The sequence below is a fragment of the Tauraco erythrolophus genome, chromosome 3, assembly GCF_009769465.1.
Source record: "Tauraco erythrolophus isolate bTauEry1 chromosome 3, bTauEry1.pri, whole genome shotgun sequence".
Classification (NCBI taxonomy): Eukaryota; Metazoa; Chordata; class Aves; order Musophagiformes; family Musophagidae; genus Tauraco; species Tauraco erythrolophus.
In genome coordinates this window covers 45,381,219-45,404,786 of record NC_141467.1, presented here as the reverse complement: position 1 = coordinate 45,404,786, position 23,568 = coordinate 45,381,219, and the positions used below count along the sequence as shown (strand labels likewise).

The window sequence follows — 23,568 nt, the reverse complement described above, 5'->3', positions numbered from 1 at the left end:
ATAGATTCTAGCACCCATGCTAATTCTGTCTCTCATTTAACTTTCATCTGTTCCTATGGTAGGATAATGCATGATGTGATCTCTCAGCTTTTTAATGTGGTCCTTAGTGCGTCTCTTCTAGCTCCTGTTTGAATGGGCTAAAAAAACCCAAAACTAATAATGAGGGATGATTCTTCCCTGTACTTGCTGGGAATTGCCTGGACACCACGGGGATCTTAGGCCGGGTAGTCATGCTGCAACCACTGAGACGCCACAGAGTCCAGTACCAGGTACTAATTGCAATTACTGGTGGGAGAACTCTGAATAACAACAGAATTAAAAAAAAAATACATTGTGATCCTTTCTTGTGTTTTCTCTTACATAAATGCCGTGTTTTTACAACCACTGATTAGATTTGAGCACAAAATAAGCCAAAAGCTATGGAATATGATCAAAATGAAGGATGGAAGGGGTTGCAGTATTTTCAGTGCAGCTGATTTTGTTCACGAGTTTTTAATAGAACTAAATGGAGGATTGAATTAGTCAATGATTAAAATAAGTGGAAGCCACAGCATAACAGTGTTCAGTGTAACGGGTACCCGTGTGAAATTTTGGTTCTCAGCCACCCAGTTGCTTTGTCCCTTTAGGGATATTTTCATGGTCTGTGTAGCCTGGGCTGATTATCACCCTCAGATTTACAGTAGCCTTTCCTGCCCAGAGTTTCTCATTCCTTATGCATCAGCGCTAGGAAATTCTGTACCTGTTTTTCAGCAGTGGCAGGGGAGCATCGAAGTTACCAGCAGTGCAATCTCCAGGGTAAACAGGGCCAGTCTGTTATTCTCACTGTACCATTTAACCCTGCTGGAAGAGACGACTGTAAATTGCCTGTGTCGAGCCGGCGTGCGAGGACTAATAGAACTGCAGTGGGGATAATTCACGAGTAGATTTTCTCACTCGCCAGTGTAAACAGCTAGGGCTAGTCAGGTCTGAAACGGTGATTACTTTTAAAACAGCACATTGTAATTCAGTGTCCCAGATTGAACCCTCTTTCCAGCACAGGAAAACAAACCACCGCACGCGTGGCCAGCACATGGACCACGCAGGCTGTGCAGCTAACTATGCATATGAAGGACCCGTTTGTTTTTTTAGGAAACAAGATTTGGAAGAAGCTCTTTAACTGAGGATTGCAAAGGGTGATTAAAAAAAAAAAAAAAAACAAACAAAAACAACAGAAAGAGATAAATCAATTTCACAATCTTTCCTATTAATGCAGAGTAAAGAACAGCTTTAACAGGGAGTTAATTTAGAGGCCTTATACACTGTTCTCTTTTGCATTAAATCCCTCCACCAAACTTGATTCTTTTGGGTTGTGTCACTAATCTCTCCATGCTGCTCCCGTCTGATTGTTCCTTGCACCTAATCACATTAAACACAATGACATAATACATCTAGATAGGCACCTGCTGGCAAATAAGTTACCTGAATTTACTGTCAATGAGAAAAGCACTTTTCCTTTCCCTGGAGGCATGCCATTCCTCAGTATCTTTTTCTGACAAACTGAATCTATAAACTCTGGATTGAACCAAAAAAGCGAATATTTACCCCAGGAGGTTACAGTTTGAGAGGTGGGGGCGTGGGGCATTCAGTGGGTGCATCTGTGGACACTTGAAGCCCGTCCAGGTGCAGACCCTTACCCAAAAGGGGATGGTCCCCATCTCCTGAGCTGTCCCTCACTGACCGTTTCCCACCTCCTTTTTTTATCTTGGCATCAGCATTCACTCAGAAAGCAATTTGACTTATTCCCTTATGAGCAGAGACCTGGTCCAGCTCGTCTGCGCCTCAGCCATGTCGCTGTACGCATGTGCGCCGGGACTGGCACCAGGTGGGTGGCAGGAAAGACCCGGGGCCATGCTCCCATGGCAGCTAGCTTGACACGGGGCTGGGACTGCAGCAGGCAGCCATTATCCAGGTAGTCCCAAAGACCTGTGGAGCTGCTGTGTGGGAACCCCAGCCTGGCTGCTGGGAGGCTGAGAGCATGGCTCCCCTAGAATGGGCACATGTCGCCCCAACATGGCTTTGACCATGAAGCATTGTTTTGGTGCTGCCTGGAAAAGACACGTAAGGACGTGTGGCCCTGCCTGAAATGTTAATGGTTGTAGATTTGTGCCCGTTTCAGATGGTTTTCTGGGCTGAAGTTACGCGCGTGGCTCCGAGCTGTATCACAGCGCAGGTGGGGGAAGCCTCCCCACCCTCCTGCCGCTGTCCAGGTTCCCCAGTTGAGTGACCCCAAGGGGCTGACTGCAGGCAGGAGGAAACACCCTCTTATTTTCCAGTTTCAAGATTGTGGTTTTTCTCTTGCTCTTCAGAATAAGGGCTGGCCGAGATCTCACCCACAGTCAGTAATGTCTTCAGAGAAGCAGAATAAAAAACGGCTAAGTAGAGGAAATGCAGAACTCATATTGAGAAAGCAGCATCTGTCCAGTTTTGGTCACCAAAGCATGACTGCTGAGTTTTCTTACACTTAAGAGATTAATATCTTAACTATTAGTAAAACAAAAAATTGGGTTTTGTTCTTGCGAGTTCCAGAATGAGTTTTTTGTTTTCTCGTTCAAGACTGAGGAGACAGATCAGTAAACATGTCCTTCATAAAAGTTTCACCTCAGTGTTACCAAGTTTAACTAGCCCTCGGCTTTATCATTAATACGCTAGACTTGTAATGGCTTGTGGAGGAGCATTACAACTCGGTGTGCCAAAGCCTGCTTAGGGAGCCTCAACCCTATCTCCAGAGCAGCCATCCTGCTCAGAGATTACCGTGGAGCCTGCTGCTGGGAGGGGAAGGAAGCCGGTCCCCCGTCCTTGTTGACAGAGCAGCTTTTATGGGCTCTCTGGCACTTGCTGCACAGTTGCTCACCCCCTAAAGGGCTTGATTCACATTAAAAACTTGATGATAAATTCTTAATAAATTGGTAATGAGCCAAATATTGTTCTGAGGATGCTTATCAGGTGCGTTGCTTATGGATACAGCAGACTGTAACCATTTTGCAGTCATAGTGCCTGCGCTTGTACAATAACAATCAACGAATTTTGGTGGGTGGGAAGTAGTGGGCTAGAGAGGGAGTAATGCGTGTAATGTATCCATCTTTCTATGCGCCGAATCCCTGGTCTTGCCAAAGTGGTTGTTCTAGGCTGTAGGTTAATGCCCTTTGGGAACTGAAAAAACTCTAAACATCCAGGCTTCAATTGTAGGAGACCAAAGTAAAGGAGCACCATTAATAGTAATATGTTCATTTTATTTTGTTTTCTGCTTGCAGTCTTTACGCTTATCTGAAGCCAACTTCTCACTTTAAATGTGAGGTCTGGGAATGATACATCTAGGTCAGTCTTTGGCTCCGAAGCTTCGTTTTACACTTCAGTCCTTGACAATGGAGAATTTGCAACAGGAAGATAATCAGCCTCAGCAGCGACTCTGTGCACAAAAAGCAGGTCGTGCCCATACAACAGCCATGTTTAAAAGGCCGGTCTGTTGAATTAATTGTTTTGCAGGTAGTCAAGGGGCGATAAGATTGTAGTTTTGAAGGTGCTCCGCATCTGCTATCTGTACTGAATTATTTCCCTCTGGTGGTAACGGTGCTGTAGTCAATGAATGCTCTGCTTGCACAAAAGCATTCCATTGACATATAATTTAAACTCATTCTGCTCTTCTAGGAACTTTCAAGGGATATTTATTTACAGTCCACAATCACTGTCCCCCAGCTTGACTGTGCTATTTGGACTGGGGCCTTAGACCTTGCAGTATCCAGCTAAACATCAACAACGGTGTAATAAATCCCGACAGTGGGGATGGCCTGTAACCAAACGAGAGGGCTCTGCTGTGTGCAGTGGATGTATGCATCAGGATGTGTCTCCCCAATATTTTAAACCCTCTGACTCTTCCTAGTGCTAGCTTGATGGTTTACTGCAAGCAGGCCCACTCCCCTCAGCGTCCTTCCCCTCCTGGCTTTTGCTCCTTGAGTTTTTTGAGACTGCTCCGTCGGTTTTGCAGATCTGAAAGACGTAGGGAGCAACGGGCTATCTCCGGGGTCAGTCCCAGAGCGTGTCCTGGGGGCTTGGACTGTTTTGGCTGTGCTGTGATGGGGAGCAGTGCTGGGGGGAGGCTGTGCTGAGCCAGCCAGCCCACTGGAAGTGGGACACGGAGCCTCGCCTGCGCTGCGGCCCAGCTCCTCTGCCTTCAGCAGCTCCCAAGACCTGGCTAAGTGCAGCCTGGAGGGTGAACTCTCTTTTCCTGCTCATGTAGACACACACTGGTCTTACCCAGTGCTTTGAGGATGCTCCCGTAATCCAGAGAAGTAACTAGGAATGGGAGAAGGGCTTGGCCATGCTGGTGAAGCAGATATAGGAGGAACATCCCAGGAGTTGAGGGACATAGCGCTAATGAGGGATGTGGTGCGGATGGGGCTTCCTGGCAGGGCAGGGACTCGTGGGGGGCTGTGCTGCTTCTGTGAGCAGCAGCGGCTGGGGCAGCCTCCAAGCCCTGCTGCCGGCCTCCATTGCGGTGCTCCGACAGGGGGATAGGAGTCGGGATTGGGATGGGGAACCGATCCGCCTGAAAAACAGCCAATCCAGAAAAGGCTGGCTCAGTGGCAGGGCTGGGGCGGGAAGAGGGGTTAAGAGGAAGGCAGACGCTGCTGGAGCCGAGAGTTTTGCCAAAGAAACCGCACGTGCGGCTGGAGCCCAGGTCTCAAAATCTCCCGTGTTTTCCTTTCCCCTCCCTCTCGATTTTTCTTTCTAACTTGTGCGCGTGGATTGCTTGAGGCTATAGGCATTGTTTCTTCTGGTGGTTACTGTTTTGCAGGATCGCACCAGGTTGCGTCTCCCGAACATTTTAACCCCCCACCTCCGAGTCTCCCTAAAACGCTGCGTAATAAAAAACGTGCAGCTCGCGTGGGTTCCTGTGGTCGCTCTCGCTGGGTGTGTACCTGCGGCGCGGGACGGAGACCTGCGCTGCGATTTCCTTGCCGGTGCCTTTTGAAGTGACCGGGAAGGGAGCAGACACGGAGTGCGCACCGTTAAATAACTCGGGAACGCGTTTTGCTCCCTCGCCTCCCGCCCCCGCCCCCGCCCCGGCCCCGGCCCCGGCCCCGGCGCGGGCCCCTCGCTGGCAGCCGGCGGCGGCGCCCGCGGGGAGCGCGCGGCTGCGGCGAGCGCGCGGCGCGGGCTCCCCCGCGGGCGCGTGGCGGCGGGGCGGGGCGGGGCGGGGCGCGGGCGCGTGCGAGGGGGCGGGGCGGGGCCGGGCCGGCCTGGGCGCAGGCGCGGCGGGCCGGGGCAGGCGGAAGAGCCGGGGCGCCCCGAGCGCCCGCCGGGCCGGGCCGGGCTTAAAGAGCGGCGGGGCGGCGGCGCGGGTAAGCTACGCTCCTTCCTCCCTCCTGCCCTCCCAGGCCCTGCGGCGGGGCTCGGGGAGGAGCGGGGCGCCGTGGGGGTTTTTTATTCCTTCCCCCCCCCCCCCCCCCCCCCCCCCCCCCCCCTTTTTTTTTCCTCTCTCGCCGGTTAATTATTTTTTATTATTTTTTTTTAGTTCATTTTGCTTCAGACAAAGCCCGGCGGGACCCCGCCATCCGGAGCTCAGACGCGTCTCTCGTGTCCGTGTGTCCGTCCGTGCGTGCGCGCACACGCGCGGCTGGGGGCACGGCGGGGGAGGGGGAGGCGAGAGCGGCCGGTGCTCCGGCCCTGCCCGCTCCCCGCCGGGCCGCCGCTCCGCGGCGCGCCGCCCGCTGCCGGCGGCAGCTGGCAGTCGGTGGCTGCGGGCTGAGCGCCGGGGCTGGGCCCTGCCGGTGCGCTGGGGAGAGGGACGGGCAGCCAGGCGGGCGGCTGGCTCGCTGGCTGTCAGTCCCTGCGTGGGGCTGAGCGGGCAGCCTGAGGACGGTGTCCCCTCGCTGGATGGAGCCCCGGGCTGCCGGGGATGCGGTGGCCGCCGCGGGGGCTGGCGGAGCGGCTTGAGTTCCCCCCCGTCCGCCGGAGGCGAGCATGTCCAGTGAGCAGCTTAACAGGACAGCGGTGAAGGATGCGCGGTTAAAAGACCTGTTGTTGGAAAGAGGTACCCGTTTGTCCGTCTGGTGTGTCTGCACGGGCAGGGCTGCTGCCCGCTCGGTCCCGGGTTAGCCGGACCGAAGCCCAACTTTTAGCCCAGCCCGCTGGGAGAGCGCGGGCAGCCGGGGCGCAGGGGAGACGGCCCCGGCCTGGGAGAGGGTCTGCGGAGGAGGATTTAGGGTGATGGTCCCGACGCTTTTGCTTGCGTGACTGTTGATAGGGTTATAAATGGCTTCCTTTTTTCATACTCTTCCGTGAAGGTGTTTTCTTTCAATTTATAGCCGCCTCTTGCGTGTCGGGCGGTTGCTGTGACAAATACTCTCCCGGGGGTGGTGGGAAGCATTATAAAGAGCATTTCTTCCTGAGTGTGAAGAAACAGGTGTACGTGAGTGGGACAGAGAGACTTGGGGAGGTGAAGACATATAATTTCTTTTCCCGAAGAGACTCTCTCGCCCGGTCTCTTTCCCAGTGAATTTATAGGGAGAGCGGGCGGGAGGCGATGCCGTCTGGCGGGCGGTGCCGCAGCGGCGGGGACCGGGGCCGGAGTCGCCCGGGGCCTGTCAGCCGCCGCCAGAAACTGTGCAGATTGCCGTGAGCAGTGCCGGTAAATAGAGAGGGCTGCTGCTGCTCTTGTCTCTTTGCTTTTTTCCTGTTAATAACCTAATGAGTAACAGGAGGGCCAGTCAGGAGGAGGAGATTTAAAATCACCTTCCCTGTTCCTTTCCCTCCGCTTTTCAGTGAGGAAATATATCCTCTTGAACATCAGTAGGGTGTTTTGTTGCGTTTTACTGTTTGCAATGTAAAGCTGGGCTTGGAAAATCCTGCGTGCTCACACCTGTGTGTGTGCTGTGGTTTTCCTTTTGTTGTTTTTGGTTGGGTGTTTTTTTTTTTTATTGTATGGCCATGTTTTAGTTAAACATTTCCAAATGATTCCCCCCAAGGGAAGTGCTCACAGTCCTGATCCTTTATTTTTAAAGGAAAAGTAGTGTGCCCCACCGCTGAAATGCTGGGGCCTTGATAAATTTAGAAGACTCTGCCCTTGGCAGATAGCGAAGTAACATGTCATTCCAGTGATCTTTGCATTCTAGGAAAGCCTAAATCAACATTGCTTGTTTTGCGTGTTGCCCTTTAGCAACAGCCTCTCAATTTCCAGTCTAAAGTATTGCATGGACCCCCCCAAAAAAAGTTTTGGGTAAAGAAACCCTTTGATACTTAGTAGCTGCAGAATGTGAATTGCAGCAGTTGCCAGCTGTGTCCAGTCTGTGTTCTGTGCTCCTGAGTCAAGAAGAATTGGGTTTTTACTTAACCATGCTTTTGGTGGGTTTGTTTCTTAATTAATTCTATGCTTCCTGCTTTTTGATCTTTTGGTGCTGACATGGTTAGCTTCCAATGACTTGAGAGGCAAAAAAAAAATTGCTACATATGGGATTGATAGCAGAAGCAGAGCAAAGCACTGACTAATCAGACTTTCTGAAAACATTGGTGGTCTTAATGATGAGTGGATGGTACTGAACAGCACAGAGAAATTAAATGAGAGATGTGGCATTGCCCTTTACTATTTCCTTAGCCTTAAATAAGTTTAGCTGCTCCTACTGAGATGACTGCAGACCCTCAGCACTTAGATGGTGGTGTGCCCATGCCCACTGGTAACTTGTGACAAACAGCTGGACCTCGACACCAGCCTCCACTGGACACCAGTGCACTTGTAGCTCCTGTAGTGTGAGGGTTTGTTTGCAAGAGATCTTAGAATAATGAAACAGCCTTCGGTTTTCTTTAGCTCCTCCGCAGGTCGTTTTGGATTTTATGGGTGAACAGCATTTTTATAGCTCAGCTTTGTAGTCGCATTGTGAGTAAGTGTACTGCTGTTCACAGAAGGCTGAAGATGATTACAAATGAAAGAGATAAGAGAGGGTGTAGAAGAAAGCTTTTTTTTTCTAATGTTTGCTTTTTATTTTTGTATTTCCTTATTTTTCTTTCCTCGTTGACTTTTTAAAACAGAAATTTCATGTTGGTTCCACAAAGTTCATATTTTAGTACCCAAAAGTAGTGCCGTTTTTGGAAAGTGCTGAAACTGAGCAACTTGCACTGCTGCTTTGCTTTTCCTACCAGCCTAGCAACCAAAGACCTCCTCCCATTAACTGGAGTTGTCTTTCAAGATGAGAGCATCCCCTGTGAGCAATGCAGTTTCCATAGAAATATCAGCAACTGTGTAACTCCAAAGGGCAGTTTCTCCCCTTACGTTGCTCATCCTTGCTGCTCCATTATAGCCGAAAGGGTGCAAGAGTGACTCATTTCTAAATATACTTCATATTTGTGGTATAGGCAGGACTTCAGATACGACGATGGGCTCTGATGGAGTTCATTGTAATTGTATCTCTTGCAGTAGCCAAGGCCCCGGTTTCATTTTTAACCATGGTGGAACATAATCTTGGTTTAGAGTACCAGATCTCTTTTAGATTTTTACCTGAATGGGAATGTCCTAGGGAAGTTAACTTTACTCTAGATGGAGAGAAGTAAGTAGTTGAAGAAGACATCATGTGTAGATTCAACAGGAAAAAAAGTTGCTTTATTTTCCCGCTCAATTTAGGTAGCCTTTGTGCAATTTAGCCGATAAAAGATTAAGGATAGCTTACTAGATACAGTGTCCTGATTTCTCTCTCCACAGCCTCAGCTTTGAAGCTTATACAGTGCTCTGGTCTCTACTGGCATTGCAGGTGGCTATTAAAATAGAGTGGGTTTTGTGGTGGTGGTGGTGTTTTTGGGTTCCCCCCCAGTGAAATTGTTGTATCATCCAAAAGGCTTGTCTGTGGTGTTTTTGCTGAAGAATTTATTACCTGCGAAGGCTGTAGAGAAGGATCACTGAGAAGTTTCTTAGTTTTGACCTGCAGCCACTCATACAGATTGATCGGCACTGCCAAAAAAGAAATAGTTTTTATGCTTTTCACAACACAGTTTTCTTCAGAAAACTTTGCGAAATGGACAGCAGTAACATCTTATTCCTGATCAGTCTTGATGAAATACTGAGGGTTTTTCAGATTATTGCTTTGATGGATAACAGTCTGTGTGCATGATTGACTGATTTTCCTCTTTTTTTCTTTGTTTTAGCTGAACTGGAGTTTGTTCAAATCATCATTATAATTGTGGTTATAACTGTTATGGTGGTAGTGATCATCTGCTTGTTGAACCATTACAAACTCTCGACACGCTCCTTTATCAACCGACAGAGCCAAAGCAGAAGACAGGAAGAAACTTTGCAGACGGTGAGTATGAGCTCTTTGCACCAAATTCCTTTCTGTTGTGCTGTACGGGTCTGCAGCAAAGTTTTCCTGAGGAGCTCTGGTACAGGCAACTGTTGGAAAATCTTCTGATACTACTTTTAATACTCCCTATAGTTAGGTCTTTTGCTGAGGTTGTATTTGTCAGTAGAAAAAAAAAATGGAACATAAATATAAGATATACTGTCTTTGATTATTTTTAGACCCTGCTATGTATTATGTAGCCTATTTTCATTTTGCTTTTGGAGCCTCAGATGTGACATCCTGTTTGCTGCTGCTCTAACTTGAAGGGGAGTGGAGGGGGGATGAATGAGGATCACCTGCAGTATGAAGATTTGAAATACATGTTGTTGTGACTTTATATATTTACTAATATCCTGGAGTTTTATCACTATTACTGTTTTGTGAAGCTGCGATAACTGTTTGCTGGATCCAAAACACTGGCCCAGTAAGGGGCCAGGAAAATGTGATGTTTGTTTCACGCAAACAGCAAGAAAGTATTAGGAAAATGATGCCTCCAAGGGCTTGGAGTGGTTAAGATGTGTTGTTACAGAGCCAAAGGCTTAAGACTAAATCTCAGTGGAGACTTGTGAAGGCTGTCTTCAGTCAACCCAACAGTAAATGGGCACCTAGTGTGCCCTGTGAGCCCCAAGTCTGCTGGCTGGGATACACTGCTCCTTTGTGAGGGTTAACCACAGAGTGTCCCCGACCTTGGGACATTCCCCCAAGCCATGCAGTATCCTGTGATGTTGCAGGGATATCCTTTTTCTGATGTGCTTTCCGATGTTGATGTCTGGAGTGATGCCTTTGGCCTCTGCTGACTGTGATGGCCAAGGGGCCATTTGTGAGGGTAGCCTCTTGAAGCATTGAATTCCTGGCAACAGCATTGGGTTCACAGTTTTGTTTCATTTTGCTGTCAGAAAAATTGTCTGATTGTAACTGGAAGGTGTGGTCCTATAATGACTTATACCGGTCATAAGTCACCTTTCTTTCCATCTTGGTTCTATGTTTCCTCCTTCTTTGTGCTCCTTAGGGAGCTGCAGGGTTGTGGTTAGAGGCCTCAGGGGGCTGATTAGGCTGAACACTAATTGCCTTCCCCCCTCCTCTCCGTTAAATTTCAGCCAGATCAGTGAGTGAGGTGCCTGGGCAGGGGAGGGAGCAGTGGCAAGGGAGGAGGCAAGGATGCCCCAGCCAGGGCTGGACCTGAGTGGCTGCTGTGGAGTGGCACCCCTGGCAATTAGCAGCATGCTCTTGAAAGCCAGCTGTAAAACATGACGAATGCAGGGTTTCCAAAGCTCTTGCTTAGCATGTTGCTTGCACTCCTTTGCTGGGGTGAATAGCTCTTACCTTGGACACTGCGCGGAGAAGAAAAGAGCTGTGCCCTCAAGGGGAGGTCGCCTGGTTCCCTCGCTCTTCAGTAGAGCAAGAATATTTAGCTCTAATTTAGTTACAGACAAAACTGGAACTTGTCAAACCTTAACCTTGTGGACTTCAGGGCTGGAAAAATTGGCTATGTTAATTTGAGCGTTGCTTTGAAATGGATGCTGTAATTCAAGAACCACACTTCTGTCTGAAAAATGTTAGCTATAATTGTTACAGGTACCTAAAATGAAATAATTTGAGATGAAGGAAACACATTTTCATCTTCACAAATCTTTTCAAACTGCAGTAAGCTGTCAAATGTGTGAAGTAACCTATTATTTCCTTTGTATGGTTCGTTAGTATTGTCTGCTCTCAGAGCAAGTGGTGCCTTTTCTCTTGGACGCAAGGGAGGTAACATCACCTTCTTGTGAAGAAGAACGTGGAGTTTGACAGTGGGGCTTGGAAGCTGCTTCGTTATTGAGAGCTGCTCTTAAATAACTTTTAAAACTCTGACTCAGTTTCAGTTTGATAGCACCTTTATAACTAATGATAATCATAGCCAAGTGAGCGCTTCATGGGAACTGATGATTGGTTGGCAAGAGCCGGTTACTAATTCTTCTGAAAAATCTCTGGTATAGGTTTGTCATCGCTATTACTCATCTGGATTTCTGATAAACTGAAGGTGTTCTTGAAAGAAGGTTGTACTTGTGGGAAATGGGACTTCAGAGGTCTCTCAGGTCAGATGTCAAATATGTTTGAATTTTCCTTTGTCACAGGTGTTGGAAAGAAATTCTGATAGAAACCGATTGTGCACCGCTTGCAGCGCAAACCTTAAAAGTGGTGTGTGGTGCATGAGGGTTGGGAAACTAAAGCCGTTGCTCTGTAGTGTGAAACTGGAAATGACCGGTCTGCTCTCATTGTCCACAGTGGAGTGAGTTGCACAAGATAAATAGATAGCATGAGCAGTAAGATGCAGGTTAGATTATATACTTTTAAAATAATACTTATTTTTTAACCAGGTAGGCCTTGTTCTGTGTGCAAATGCTGTCAATAAGTGGGTTCTCTTCCAAGGGAATAGTGTTTTTTTAATGGTATATAGACTCTGAAAACAGACTTAAATATTTATTAACTACTAATATCTGAAGAAAATACCAGTCTGACTCATGCTTTCTGTTGGTGGAGAAATAGTGAGTGGAAATAGAGGAAGTTCAGCAATGTTTCTTAGAAGAAAATGATAAAGCAAACTAATTGACTCTTGGCAAGTTCCTGTAGTGAACTAGGAAGTGAACCCCCTTCATGTAACTGAGGTAGCAGAGGTTTATCAAGATGCAGAATCATGCCTTTCCTATTCAGATGGGCCTTTTTTTATTGTCCTTTTTTTGCCTTCCATTTTCCTTCAAGCCTGTCCTATTTCTAGATGATCATGCCTTCCAACAGCTGAGCTGTGGCTGAATTGCACAAATTTCCGGCCCTGTGAAGACCAACTATTGAGCAGATGATCTCTCTTATTCTGGTTCTTCTAGAAAACATAAAAGAAATGAACAGATAAATTATCTACTTGATTGCAAACCTCACACCTGTAAAACTCATGAGATCAGGCTTCTGAAATAATGAAATAAAAGGTATTTGTAGGTTTCTTCTTTGTCTGACTGAACTTCCTTTATGTTTAAAAAAAAAAGCCAGGAAGTTAAAATTTTCACCGTCTTCCAAGTCCAGAAGTTGGAGTACTAAAGCAATACCACTGGAATCACAAGTGTTAATAACACTTGAAGAGCAGAAAAGGGACTGATCCTAGGGTAAAAAAAACGGGCTCTTTGACAGCTACATGCTGAAAAGTAGTTATGTTCTCGTTTTGTAAACATGCTTTCCTGCATGACCACCAGTTCACCTTTTTTTTTTTTCCCTTTTCATCCTCTCTAGAGTCTCATCTTCCCATTTTTCTCCTGGTGTTTGTTTGGTTTATTACCTTGGTTAGTGTGCAGAGGCCTTAAACAGATCACAGCAGAGGCAGGACAACCTTTGAGTGCTCAGGAGTACGGGATGCTTCAGCAGCCATGCCACTGAGGATGCTGCCTGCCCTCCCATGGCAAGCCTACGCTGTCCTAGCATGGATGTTAAAACATTCAAAGTTAGTTTTACGATCAGCAGAAATAGGAATTTTGGGGTCATAACTGAGAAGTGGAATGCTGCTAAATGACAACTGTGTTGCCACGATTGGCAACCTGAAGTGAGCATGCAGTGTCCATATGATGGATAAAATATTGAATGTTTCCTGCTACCATCAGCAGTGTTTTGGCTTCACAGCCAGGAGCAAGCCAAGGTTGACTGAGCATCTGAGCGGGATGCGAAGGCTGTAGCATGTAGAGTATACCAGGAGCATGCCGAGAGCTGCTTCACTAGGACAACACATCTTCTCCCATGGGAGTGACTGATGCTGCCAGCAGTGCTGGGGTTTTTCGGGGCAGAGCCATGTGGCAGACTTGGAAAGGCACATCTGTGCCTTTGGTTTGTGTGTCTGATGTCCCAGGGGAGGTGCTTGTTGCAGCATTGCTGACTGTGCCTTGGGAGGACTGACGTATTATGAGGGCAGCATTGCTGGTAACCAGAACTATCCTGTTGGAATGTAGGTAGATCTGGATGAGCAGCTGCTGTAGCACTCTACTGTTTGCAGGGATAAAACCAAAGTAAATCTTGCTTTCTGATGATTAACTCTTAGTGTCATCACCGGTGATTTCCGCGGGGACGTTGAAGGAAAAGAGATTAACTAAGTGACTTACAGGGAGGTACTTAAAGAGCTTCTGATGTTCCTAAATTAATTCCTTCTCCCCATCTTGGTGGCTCCTGTCTTTTTTAAAGTGGATGTTGAAGAAGTACTGAACAGTTTGACTGCCCCCAGCTCACTCCTGGCAGCAAAGTCCCTGTATCCATCATGCAAGATACTCACCCTGACCAGCCCCTGCCTCCCAGCACCGAGGGCAGCATCGCTGCTAGGGCTAGTCAGCTTGCGTTAGGACCTGCATTGATAACACCCATCTCAAATGCCAAGCTCCAAGACCACATCTGTAAAAATACTGCCCTCCTTCTTGGAACAGCTATTTCAGAATAAAAGGGGAACATCAAAAGGTGTGACAGAAAATACTCAATAATAGTGACAACTCCAGGGATTTATCAGTGATTTAAAATGTTAGTTCTGCCTCTTGGCCTTTTAAATTATTCCCCACCAGTTGTTAGCTTCATTCCTTCTGTTCCCTGCTGGCATCCCTGACCCAGTCATTCTCACTTTCTCACTGACATGTGCAAAAGAAAGAAAATCCCGGTGGGAGCAAGAACCCAGTCTATAGCTGCAAGAGTGTGAGTGCTGTAGACCACCCTGCTTTGCTAAACCTTTTCCTTTGCACCAGCCGTCAGTTGGCACGAGCTGGACGTGTGCTCTGTCTTCTCCTGCCGCCTGTGTGAGGAACACAGACTTGCCTCTCTTCAGGGTGTGCTGCCAGGAGGGACAGTGTGCGCTGGCTGCTGCTCTTTGAAGTCTACCACAATAAAGTCAGAACATCTTTAATAAGGGCAGGATCATCTAGGAAATCTGCAGGTAGGACTAGAAGCGAGGAGTGCCGGCTTTTGGGGTGGCTCCTGACTCACTGTGTCACCTTGGGCAACTTGCTTCATCTCCAAATAAGGGAGGAAGTATAATAGTACTTACTCACTTGGATGAAATGAAGATTACTTAAAGTGGTAAAGTGCTGTGAAGTTGGGGAAATAAAAGTTTTAAAGCATTAAGTAACAGAAATAATCACTGTAAGTGTAGGGAGGTGGACTACAAGTGAGAGGTTTGACACTCTCCATAATTATCTCTAGTACTTCTCCTCCTTGATACCGTGCACCCCTCTGCCAGATGCTGTAACCTTTCCTGCTGTTGGGAAACGCTGCTTTGAAAGAGAAGAGCAGTCCTACTGGAATACTTGTCACTCTGTTGGAGACAACGTTAATAGTTTTGCTTTGCTTGTGTTCGGCAGGAGAAACATTGCAGTTTTAAGAGCCGCGATGGTGTCTCTCACCCAGGGACAGGCAGGGAGGAAGGGAGCCCCTGTGCCCTCCCGGAGCGTTTTGAGCAAGGCACCACTTGAATGTGCTGTAATGTATCGCTGCCACCTAGGGCCAAAATCAGAAACTACACTGCTGTTTGAAACTTCAATTTTGCAAGAGTGTGTGTATGTCTCTCTCTGTCTTAAAATATGAATTCAAGACCAGGTTGGATGAGGCTTTGAGCAACCTGATCTAGTGGAAGATGTCCCTGCCCATGGCAGGGGTGTTGGAACTAGGTGATTTTTTTTTTTCAAGGTTACTTTCAACCCAAACCATTCTATGATAATTTAATTGAGGGGAAAAGAGAGACCTTATTAATAACCTGTAATGCATTTCAGAAAGTGAAAAAACTGACTTGTTTCTCAGTAAATAGCATTTCGGGCAGAGTTCTAATTCTCAGAAACTGAAGGGGGGGGGGGGGGGGTGGGGGGGAACAACCAACCAAAAAAAAAAAAATCTTTAGGAGTCAGGAAAAAAGCAAAGTTTGGATTATATGGGATTGTCATAGTTTAACCCCAGCCAGCAACTAAGCCCCAGTGGGATGAGGGAGAGAATCGGAAGGGTAAAAGTAAGAAAACTCATGAGCTGAGATAAAGACAGTTTAATAGGTAAAGCAAAAGCTGCACATACAAGGAATTCTTTCACTACTTCCCACTGGCAGGCAGCTGTTCACCCATCTCTAGGAAAGCAGGACTCCATCATGTGTAATGTTAACTTGGGAAGACAAATGCCATCACTCCAAACATCCTCCTGTTCCTTCTTCCCCCAGCTTTATATGCTGAGGATGATGTTATATGATGCAGAATATGTCTTTGGTCAGTTGGGGTCAGCTGTCCCAGCTGTGTCCCTTCCCAGCCTCTTGTGCCCCCCAGCCTACTCACTGGTGGGGTGGGGTGAGAAGCAGAAAAGGCCTTGACTGTGTGTAAATGCTGCTTAGCAATAATAAAAACATCCCTGTGGTATCAACACTGTTTTCAGCACAAATCCAAAACATGACCCCATACTAGGTACTATGAAGAAAATTAGCTCTATCCTGGCCAAAACTAGCACAGGGATGCCTATGCTCATCACAGTTTGGGGAATTTTTCTTACTAAATGTAAATTTTTACCTGCATTTTATCCTGAGTTAATTATTCTTCCAGTAAATTTCTTTCCTGCTGTCTGTCAATTTGCAAATGCTCAGCCAAGATAGCTGGATGACACTGTGTGCTCCAAGAAGCACGGTGTTTGAAAATGACCTCAAAAAGTCATCTTCCTAAACTGTTGAATTCAAGAGGCTGTTGACTTATGTAAAACACAAATAAGGCAAATTATCTTAGGCTTATCCAGCCTCCTAGCTTTTAAATAATCATCACCATAAGATAATTAAGTAATCACCCAGCTAGATTTATTAAATGATGCTGTTATTTCAAAACCTAATTGCAAAATTAACTTCTGTGAATTATTGTGAAACCCAGGAATGGCTAAGGTCAGCAAAAGGCATAGCTGGATCTCTAAGATTTTTCTTGCTTTGGTGTTATTTGTAGGAGCTAGGATTTACCATGGAGACTCATCCTTTTTCATTCCAAAGCCTAACAATGTTAAAAATGAATATAATGCAGGGAATGAATGTATAAGCTTTCTTTCCTACTACTTTTGAGTATTGAAGCTCATGGCTGAAGACCTTTAGTCTAAGAAGGAGCAAGTTGAAGTTGCTAGCTGTCGAGAACCTATAAGGAGCAGGTAAATGATGTATTGCCCACTGGAAAAACTGCATTTACTCAGTTTTAGCCTTGGTTGCACATATTTGAGAACTCCTTGTACCAGTCTCGGGGTGTTTGGTGTGAGAGAGGCACAAGGCCAATCTTCCTTGGTACTTTGAATAACAAAGGGAGAAACAGTATGAGGAGAATATAAATACAAACACTGTCAGTTCCTACCTAATTTTTACTGATCTGAGCACAAGGAAATGTTTTAGCTGTCAAATGAAGGTCTATAAGTAGAAGGACAAGGAAAGAGTGACCATTAAACTTTCCCTCAGTGTAAGTCACCCTAGATTGTTCACAGCAGTTCCAGCATGTTATTTCTTACATCTACATCTTGGGGGAGAAAAAAATAAGTCATGGAGATATTTTCCTTCTGCAACGCTGGAGTTTTTGCTTTCTTCTCTCAATCCTGTGCCATCACCCCAAGAACAGTGGGTAGGTGGGCACCAGCCCTTGGGTTAGATTGTACCTACCTAGTGCAAGGGATGGAGGATGTCCCTCATGTGAAGACTTGAGGAAGGTAGATAGGAAGTCTCCCATGGTGGACGCAGTGATTTCAGGAAGGCAGAATGGCTGAAGACCAAAATTGAGAAGATGGGGCAGGTACCAGTTTGGATGCAGTTCTCTTGTTCCAGACAGATGCCACCTTCTGTAGAGGAGATGGAGTTTATCTGTAGAAGGCAAAGTGCAGAAAACTCCAGTAGTTTGAGGGCAAGAATCGGCAAAGCGCTTCAGTGTGTTAAATTTTTACTGATTTCCTAACTTTTCTGTTAGCCTTGGGATGTTATCAGAAGGGCACATCTAAGTAAGTGGTTGCAGACAGACCCGAGTGGAGTCTGCCCTTGCTCTGAGCTGGCAGTTCCCGGGCCAGCCCTGCAGCGGGGCTGCACAGCTCAGTAGTGAGCTACCCAGTCTGGCCCAGAGGCATCTAATGAAACACCCCTTATCCTTTTACACAATACATATCTGGTGTATGATATTAAGCATAAATTACTTTCCTGCTGTGTTGTATCCCCCAAATACATATAAATATAAACCCCATAGAGCCATTCGTAATTAGGTACTGGTATGCTGTCCATTGTCTCTTTCTCTCTCTCTTTCTTTTCTTCCTCTCTACTCTTCCCATGTTGTCATACTCTTCTCTTTAAAGTTCAGGAAGCCTCTTGACATGTTTGTACTTGTAGGTCGCTACAGTAAGTTTGTGTCCTAAAAGGATTCAAGGATTCCTCTATAGCTGAGTGCAGAAAACCCAGTTGCCTGCCAGATCCTTCCCTCTCTCCTTGCCTCTCTCGCTGTTGGTTTAAAGACTTATTCATGCACTAAGTAAGAGCCTAGTGCCTTTTCCTACATTGGGCCCGTTAGTCTGGGCTTATTCTAGAGGTGATGAGAGAATTCCGTACCGTGGCACTGGACCGACCACATACACATGGTGGGGTTGGTCTGCTTGTGGTGCGTGAGCCTTGTATTTTCCAAACGTAGGCATGCTGAGCAAATGCTACCCAGCCATCTGCTTGGGGAGTTCCTCTGGCTCCTGGGATAGAGATCTTACTGGGGGTTGTCTGCTGCCAAATGATTTATTCAGGCTGTTGCTCTCCCCAGAGGAAGCCTTGGGAAAGGGGGTAGCTACAGGTGGGCTGTAGGACACACTGTCACAGAGGCCACCTTGTTACATACCCTTGTATCCTAAGGATCTCACAGCCTTGGAGTTCAGCTGTATGCTGAGCTGTCTGCCTCCTTAAGTAGTTGGCCCAGAACGCAGAGAGCCTTGGGCTCCTTTGGTCTCATTGTCTTGGTCCAGCTATCCCCGTTCCCCAATTGAACTCTGTGGGTCCCTGTAGTAGCTGCAGTGCCTCCAGGTAGGGTTTTTTACTATATGGGGATTCGGGCATCAGCAGTAGAAGTAACAGGCAACTCCAGTCTTCTGACAAGTAGTTTCTGTCAGACATTGCTGGTGCCAGGTCTGTGTGCCTAGGCTCCGCGTGCAGGTCCTGCTCCATCTCAGTGCAGGGAGATTTTCTGTGTATACTGCACCATCTCCCTTGGCTCTTCTTACTCTCCTGCCTTAGAGAAGATGGGCCCTAGGATGGGAGTCATTGTTTCCACTTCCACATTGGCCACCCTCTTTAATAAGGGAGCTTAAGTAACACAGCTTACAGTGGTGGATTGAATTATTTTCTGGGTTGGGTCATTGGTTTTTCCCTTTTTTACTCACTTCTGAGCCTGGACACATTAAAGGAGAGACCAAGACAGTTGCACTAAACATAAATCTACACACTTATTTTTTAGATCGTCACTCAGGAGTCTGCTGTTGGGCTGTGTATGACCTGTAGTTCACAGGCAATTAATTGCACACCTTAGCTTTGACTAACATGTTTTACTTCACAATTGCAACAGGCTTGGAGCCTACTTGGTCAGCTGCTGCTCATCTGGTTGTCTTTCATTGTGCAGACATACTCTTGAATATTTCAATATGAGGCATCTGGGTGATGGAGGGGGGTGCAAAGGAAGAGAGGTACAAGCATATGTATACAACTATATGTGTACTCTTATACAGTTATGATTTCCACTGTGGACAAAACCTTATATAGGCACTGAAATACATGAGTCTACCTAAGATTTGTCTTTTATATCAGGCCTTTGGAAATGTGGATGCTTTGCAAAGGGAAGTTGTAAATAATTGCAATTGTCAGCCTCCCTCCATCTCTGCCGTCTAAAGCTACAGAAGAGAAATGATTGACTAGCTTTGTTATTCAAAGCATTTCCCTTAACAGCTGACTCCTGTGGGAGATTCCTCTTAGAGCAGCTTTCCTCTGCGGTGGACTCTTCTGACAAGATCACAGACGGCTTTTGGTCTCTGAGTGTCATGATGAACATCTAGTTAGTTCTATTTTTACATCTGAAATATGTTGAAAGATGCTATGGTGAGAAAAGGCAGTACAGTAAGATTTGAAAGTAGTCTATATAGGGTAATGCTTTTGGGGACAGTATGCGTTTTCCTTCCAGTTCTTGAATTTTCTTATGTCTATAAAATAAAAGTTTAATTAACACCAAGAAAATAGTCATGACCATACAATGTTGTGTTTTTCTTTTTTTTGCACCAAGATGGAAATTCTGTGCTTTATAGCTGCTCTGATGCATCCTTTCAGCTTTGAAATTTTCCAATAAAATGAATCCATTGCAGTAGTTACCACTACTCTAAACAATTACTTGAGAAGAAAAATAATGATACACCTTAAGCTGTTTTCTCTTATTGGTATGGTTTTCACCCTTTTATTCCTACCCTGAGTGCTGGTAGCATCAGAACAGCCTTTCAGGGTATATGAGAGAAAATATTTTGGCCTGAGAAGAAGGTGGTTGAGGAAGGGAAGCAGTAGCTGAAACCTCAGTTGTCCAATTCCCACCATAAACAGTAATTAAGCAAGTGACAGTTTTGACAAGAATATACCTGAGTTTAGAGCATATGTCACTTCGCTGAGATTACAGGCGCCAGGTTTCATTGCAAATGTTTTGGCTCCTGTGTGTAATCGGGATCCTGGCTGGCAGGTCAGCTTCATCGGACGTGCTGACGTGGCCTTGTCACAGATTGGGAGGTGATGAGTAGCTGCTCAAGACGCAAGTGCTGAAGAATCTCCTGTTGCCTCCATGTGTTGCCACACACTTGTAGCTGTGACCAGCTTGCTGCGTCCTTGCTGCCTGTGAGGCTGGGTGCTGTGGCTAGCGTCTCGACATGCAAAACGGACCCAACTTGACTGACTTGGGTGCAGAGCTGCTGTTTGCTCTGGTTTTGGAAAGCAAGGGGTGGGATGTTACTTGCTTGTCATAGAATGGTTAGGGTTGGAAGGGACCTCAAAGATCATCTAGTTCCAACCACCCCTGCCATGCGCAGAGAAATCCTCCACTACACCAGGTTGCCCAAAGCCTCATCTAACCTGGCCTTGAACACTTCCAGGGATGGGGCATCCACAAATTCTCTGGGCAACCTGTGCCAGTGCCTCACCACCCTCAATGTAAAAAATTTCTTCCTTATATCTAATCGAAATGTCCCCTCTTTCAGTTTAAATCCATTGCCCCTTGTCCTATCACTACACACCCTTGTAAAAAGTCCCTCTCCAGCTTTCCTGTAGGCCCCCTTTAGGTACTGGAAAGCTGTTATAAGATCACCCCGGAGCCTTCTCTTCTCCAGGCTGAACAGCCCCAACTGTCTTATCACCTCTCTCTAGGTGGAGACAGCCAGTCCTTAGAAGATGACTGCTCCTAAAAGTGGTGGTATTTGAGCTAGGATGGATGGTGGTATAATCTATTGATTTTTCTCTTTTATTGTGTTTTTCTACATTCCAGGAAGGGTGCTTGTGGCCTTCAGAAAGCTCGGTTTCGCGCCAGGGTGCTTCAGAGGTACAGACAGATTTCTTGTTATCTTCACCAATATATTTTCCTCTTTCCTGTTATGTATATTTAGCTCCTCTCAAAAACATGCATCTACATAATAAATAAAGCTTTTTCACTGTAGACCAAGAGCCTGGTTCATGTGGACATCTGAGCCTACCTTAACTCCCATTCCATAAATGCTTAAGACTTTTTCATTAAAAGAATGAAATGCTACCTACCTGACACCTCATCTCTGTCCACAGCTCCCTGTATCATAGTAGGCATTCACAGGTAAGCGATGGAGGTGTCTCTCATGCAGTGGTTCAGTAATTTGAGTGCTTAGTGGAATCAGCAAGATCAGTTGCTCTTCTCCCTGTGTTTTTCCTGGATTTACGGCACATATCCTGTCACCAGTGTCTCCCATCTTCAGGCTAGCACAGATCTCTGGTCTGATTGATAGTTTGTGGATGTGTCATTCCAAGTAGCCCAGCTCACCTATGTCAAACTGAATCTTCCTGGTGGCTGACCTTGCATCTGTGAGGGTCTGGGGCTAAAGACCCTGCATGGACCCAAAAATGAGAAGAACAATTTGATAAATCTAGATCTAAGATGCTGGTGTGTCAGTCTAGATCTGGGATTGACCAAGTGAAGAGCAATAGCTTCTCGCAGAGTGTCTTGAACTCTTCCTCTTGTAAAGCCTGACCTTCTTCAGGACTTAATATGCCTGGGATGTTTTTTCTGCTCGCAGTGGAGACACCTTGCAGGTCCTCCCTGGAGGCTGTGTTCTGGCTGAGAACTGAGGGGGTGGAGGATACCTGATACACTCTGGTAGTGAAGGCGTGAGATATGCCAGGCCTTTACGAAATGTACTAAAATGACCAGCTGAAGTCTTTGGTGATGACGGGTATTACATTAACTCTGAGTAGGAGAGGAAGGCTCAGACTGCAGCTGAAATTCAGTATTGGGACATTTTTGTAGAACTAGTTAATTCTCAAGACTAGCGAGAAAGTCTTTCCAATGTCCAGAAACAGGATTGTTTTCTTTCAACTCTGCATGTTTCGATCTCAGAGGGAGATGTGTGATGTCTTGGGCTTCCCTCGTGAAGCTGTTCTCAAGTATCTTGTGTTAGACCCTTCCTGCAGCTCCTGCCTCTTCTTTTCATGTGCACGTGTGTGGGAGCACACATGCACCATATCTGCTGGGTTTAATCTTTTAAGATAGATGGCAAAGAGAATTATTTTCTGTTTATCGGTTCTTCGTAAACACGGAGCACCCACAGTGCTTTGTTCAGACATGGAGTCACGTGTCTCTTTCTTCCCATTTCAGATCATGTATGCTCCAAGGTCCAGGGACAGGTTTACCACCCCATCTTTTATGCAGCGGGACCGTTTCAGTCGCTTCCAGCCCACTTACCCTTACATGCAGCATGAAATTGACCTTCCTCCGACCATCTCCCTCTCTGATGGGGAAGAGCCACCGCCGTACCAAGGCCCGTGCACCCTGCAGCTCCGGGACCCAGAACAGCAGATGGAGCTCAACCGGGAATCCGTCAGGGCACCGCCCAACCGAACCATTTTTGATAGTGACTTGATAGACATCTCAATGTACAATGGGGGCCCCTGCCCACCAAGCAGCAATTCGGGCATAAGTGCAACCAACTACAGCAGTAACGGAAGGATGGAAGGACCACCCCCGACGTACAGCGAGGTCATGGGGCATTACCCAGGTTCCTCTTTTTTCCATCACCAGCACAGCAACGCGCCTCCTTCCTCGCAGAGGGGGAGTAGACTTCAGTTTCAGCAGAACAATTCAGAGAGCACAATAGTCTCCAGCAAAGGCCAAGACCGGAAACCAGGAAACCTGGTCTAAGTTACTTGCCCAGGTGCATTTGAACTGAAGATGAGAGATTCAAGCAGGGTGGTGGAGGAAGACCCCCCCCCATGCTCCGGTGCACAATGTTGTTACGTTTGACGTGGTACAACTTAGTAAAACCAAACGTGCAAACCAGTTCTTTGTTTCTGATTCCTTTCAGGGGAATTGCATGCAAAGCAGATTGAAAGAAATACAAACTTCCATTCGGTTTGTCTACGAGCAGTGTTTCGGGGGGGGGGGGGAGGGGAATATATTATTTTTTTTAATAAACTATTTCAATTATTTAATTCTAAAAGTTAACTTAGCACAGAAATGTGGCTTGTACAGCCTGTTTTATACTCACTGAATGGCAGAAGGAAAAAGGTGGTTTTGCTAGGTAAATGGGAGAAGAATTGGCCAGTTTGCTTTTTGTTGTTTTTCTTTTTTTTCCTCCCAGGGTGTGGATTTTTTTTAGTATGAAACAAAATTCCTGTTTTGTGTGCCAAGGTATAAAGTTGAGAACTTAGATGAATGCAAGGAATTAATTTGTGTTGTGATAAATGTGTTTTAAAAAGTTGCACTATCTTAATGTTTTAAAAAAAAAATATATATGAGGGAACTGTTTTATGTGAAGTTCTTCTGTATGTTGTCTTTTCACCTGTGGAATAATGATAGAGCCCCAGAAGTAATCCGGAGGAGTTTGCCCCCCTCCCCCCGGGTTTGCTAGAAAAGGGGGACAGGACTTAGCCTAACATCTCTTGACTTTTACAAATCAAGAAATACAGGGACACTTAACTTGTCTTTGCAATAATTTGCATTCAAAT

General features: G+C 46.4%; 1 protein-coding gene across 3 annotated transcripts; it reads left to right on the top strand.

The window, feature by feature from the left end:
- The first annotated feature begins 5,339 nt into the window (after positions 1 to 5,339).
- LDLRAD4 (low density lipoprotein receptor class A domain containing 4) lies at positions 5,340 to 22,900 on the top strand. 3 transcript variants are annotated; one of them, XM_086608546.1, is made up of 4 exons: positions 5,340 to 5,378; positions 9,169 to 9,323; positions 20,867 to 20,920; positions 22,220 to 22,900. In XM_086608546.1, the coding sequence occupies exons 2-4, from the start codon at positions 9,219 to 9,221 to the stop codon at positions 22,760 to 22,762; spliced, it is 702 nt and encodes a 233-aa protein (XP_086464672.1). In that variant the 5' UTR covers positions 5,340 to 5,378; positions 9,169 to 9,218; the 3' UTR covers positions 22,763 to 22,900. The 3 variants fall into 3 exon arrangements, with proteins under 3 accessions (XP_086464672.1, XP_009990230.1, XP_009990231.1); XM_009991928.2 differs by lacking the exon at positions 5,340 to 5,378 and adding an exon at positions 5,975 to 6,070; XM_009991929.2 differs by lacking the exons at positions 5,340 to 5,378; positions 20,867 to 20,920 and adding an exon at positions 5,975 to 6,070.
- The last annotated feature ends 668 nt before the right edge of the window (positions 22,901 to 23,568 follow it).

Bases quoted from the DNA above. Each gene is read 5' to 3' on its own strand.
- LDLRAD4 (XM_009991928.2), top strand. From the start codon at position 6,001: ATGTCCAGTGAGCAGCTTAACAGGACAGCGGTGAAGGATGCGCGGTTA. The intron at 6,071-9,168 runs GTACCCGTTTGT...TCTTTGTTTTAG, and splicing joins AGACCTGTTGTTGGAAAGAG to CTGAACTGGAGTTTGTTCAA. The intron at 20,921-22,219 runs GTACAGACAGAT...TTCCCATTTCAG, and splicing joins CGCGCCAGGGTGCTTCAGAG to ATCATGTATGCTCCAAGGTC.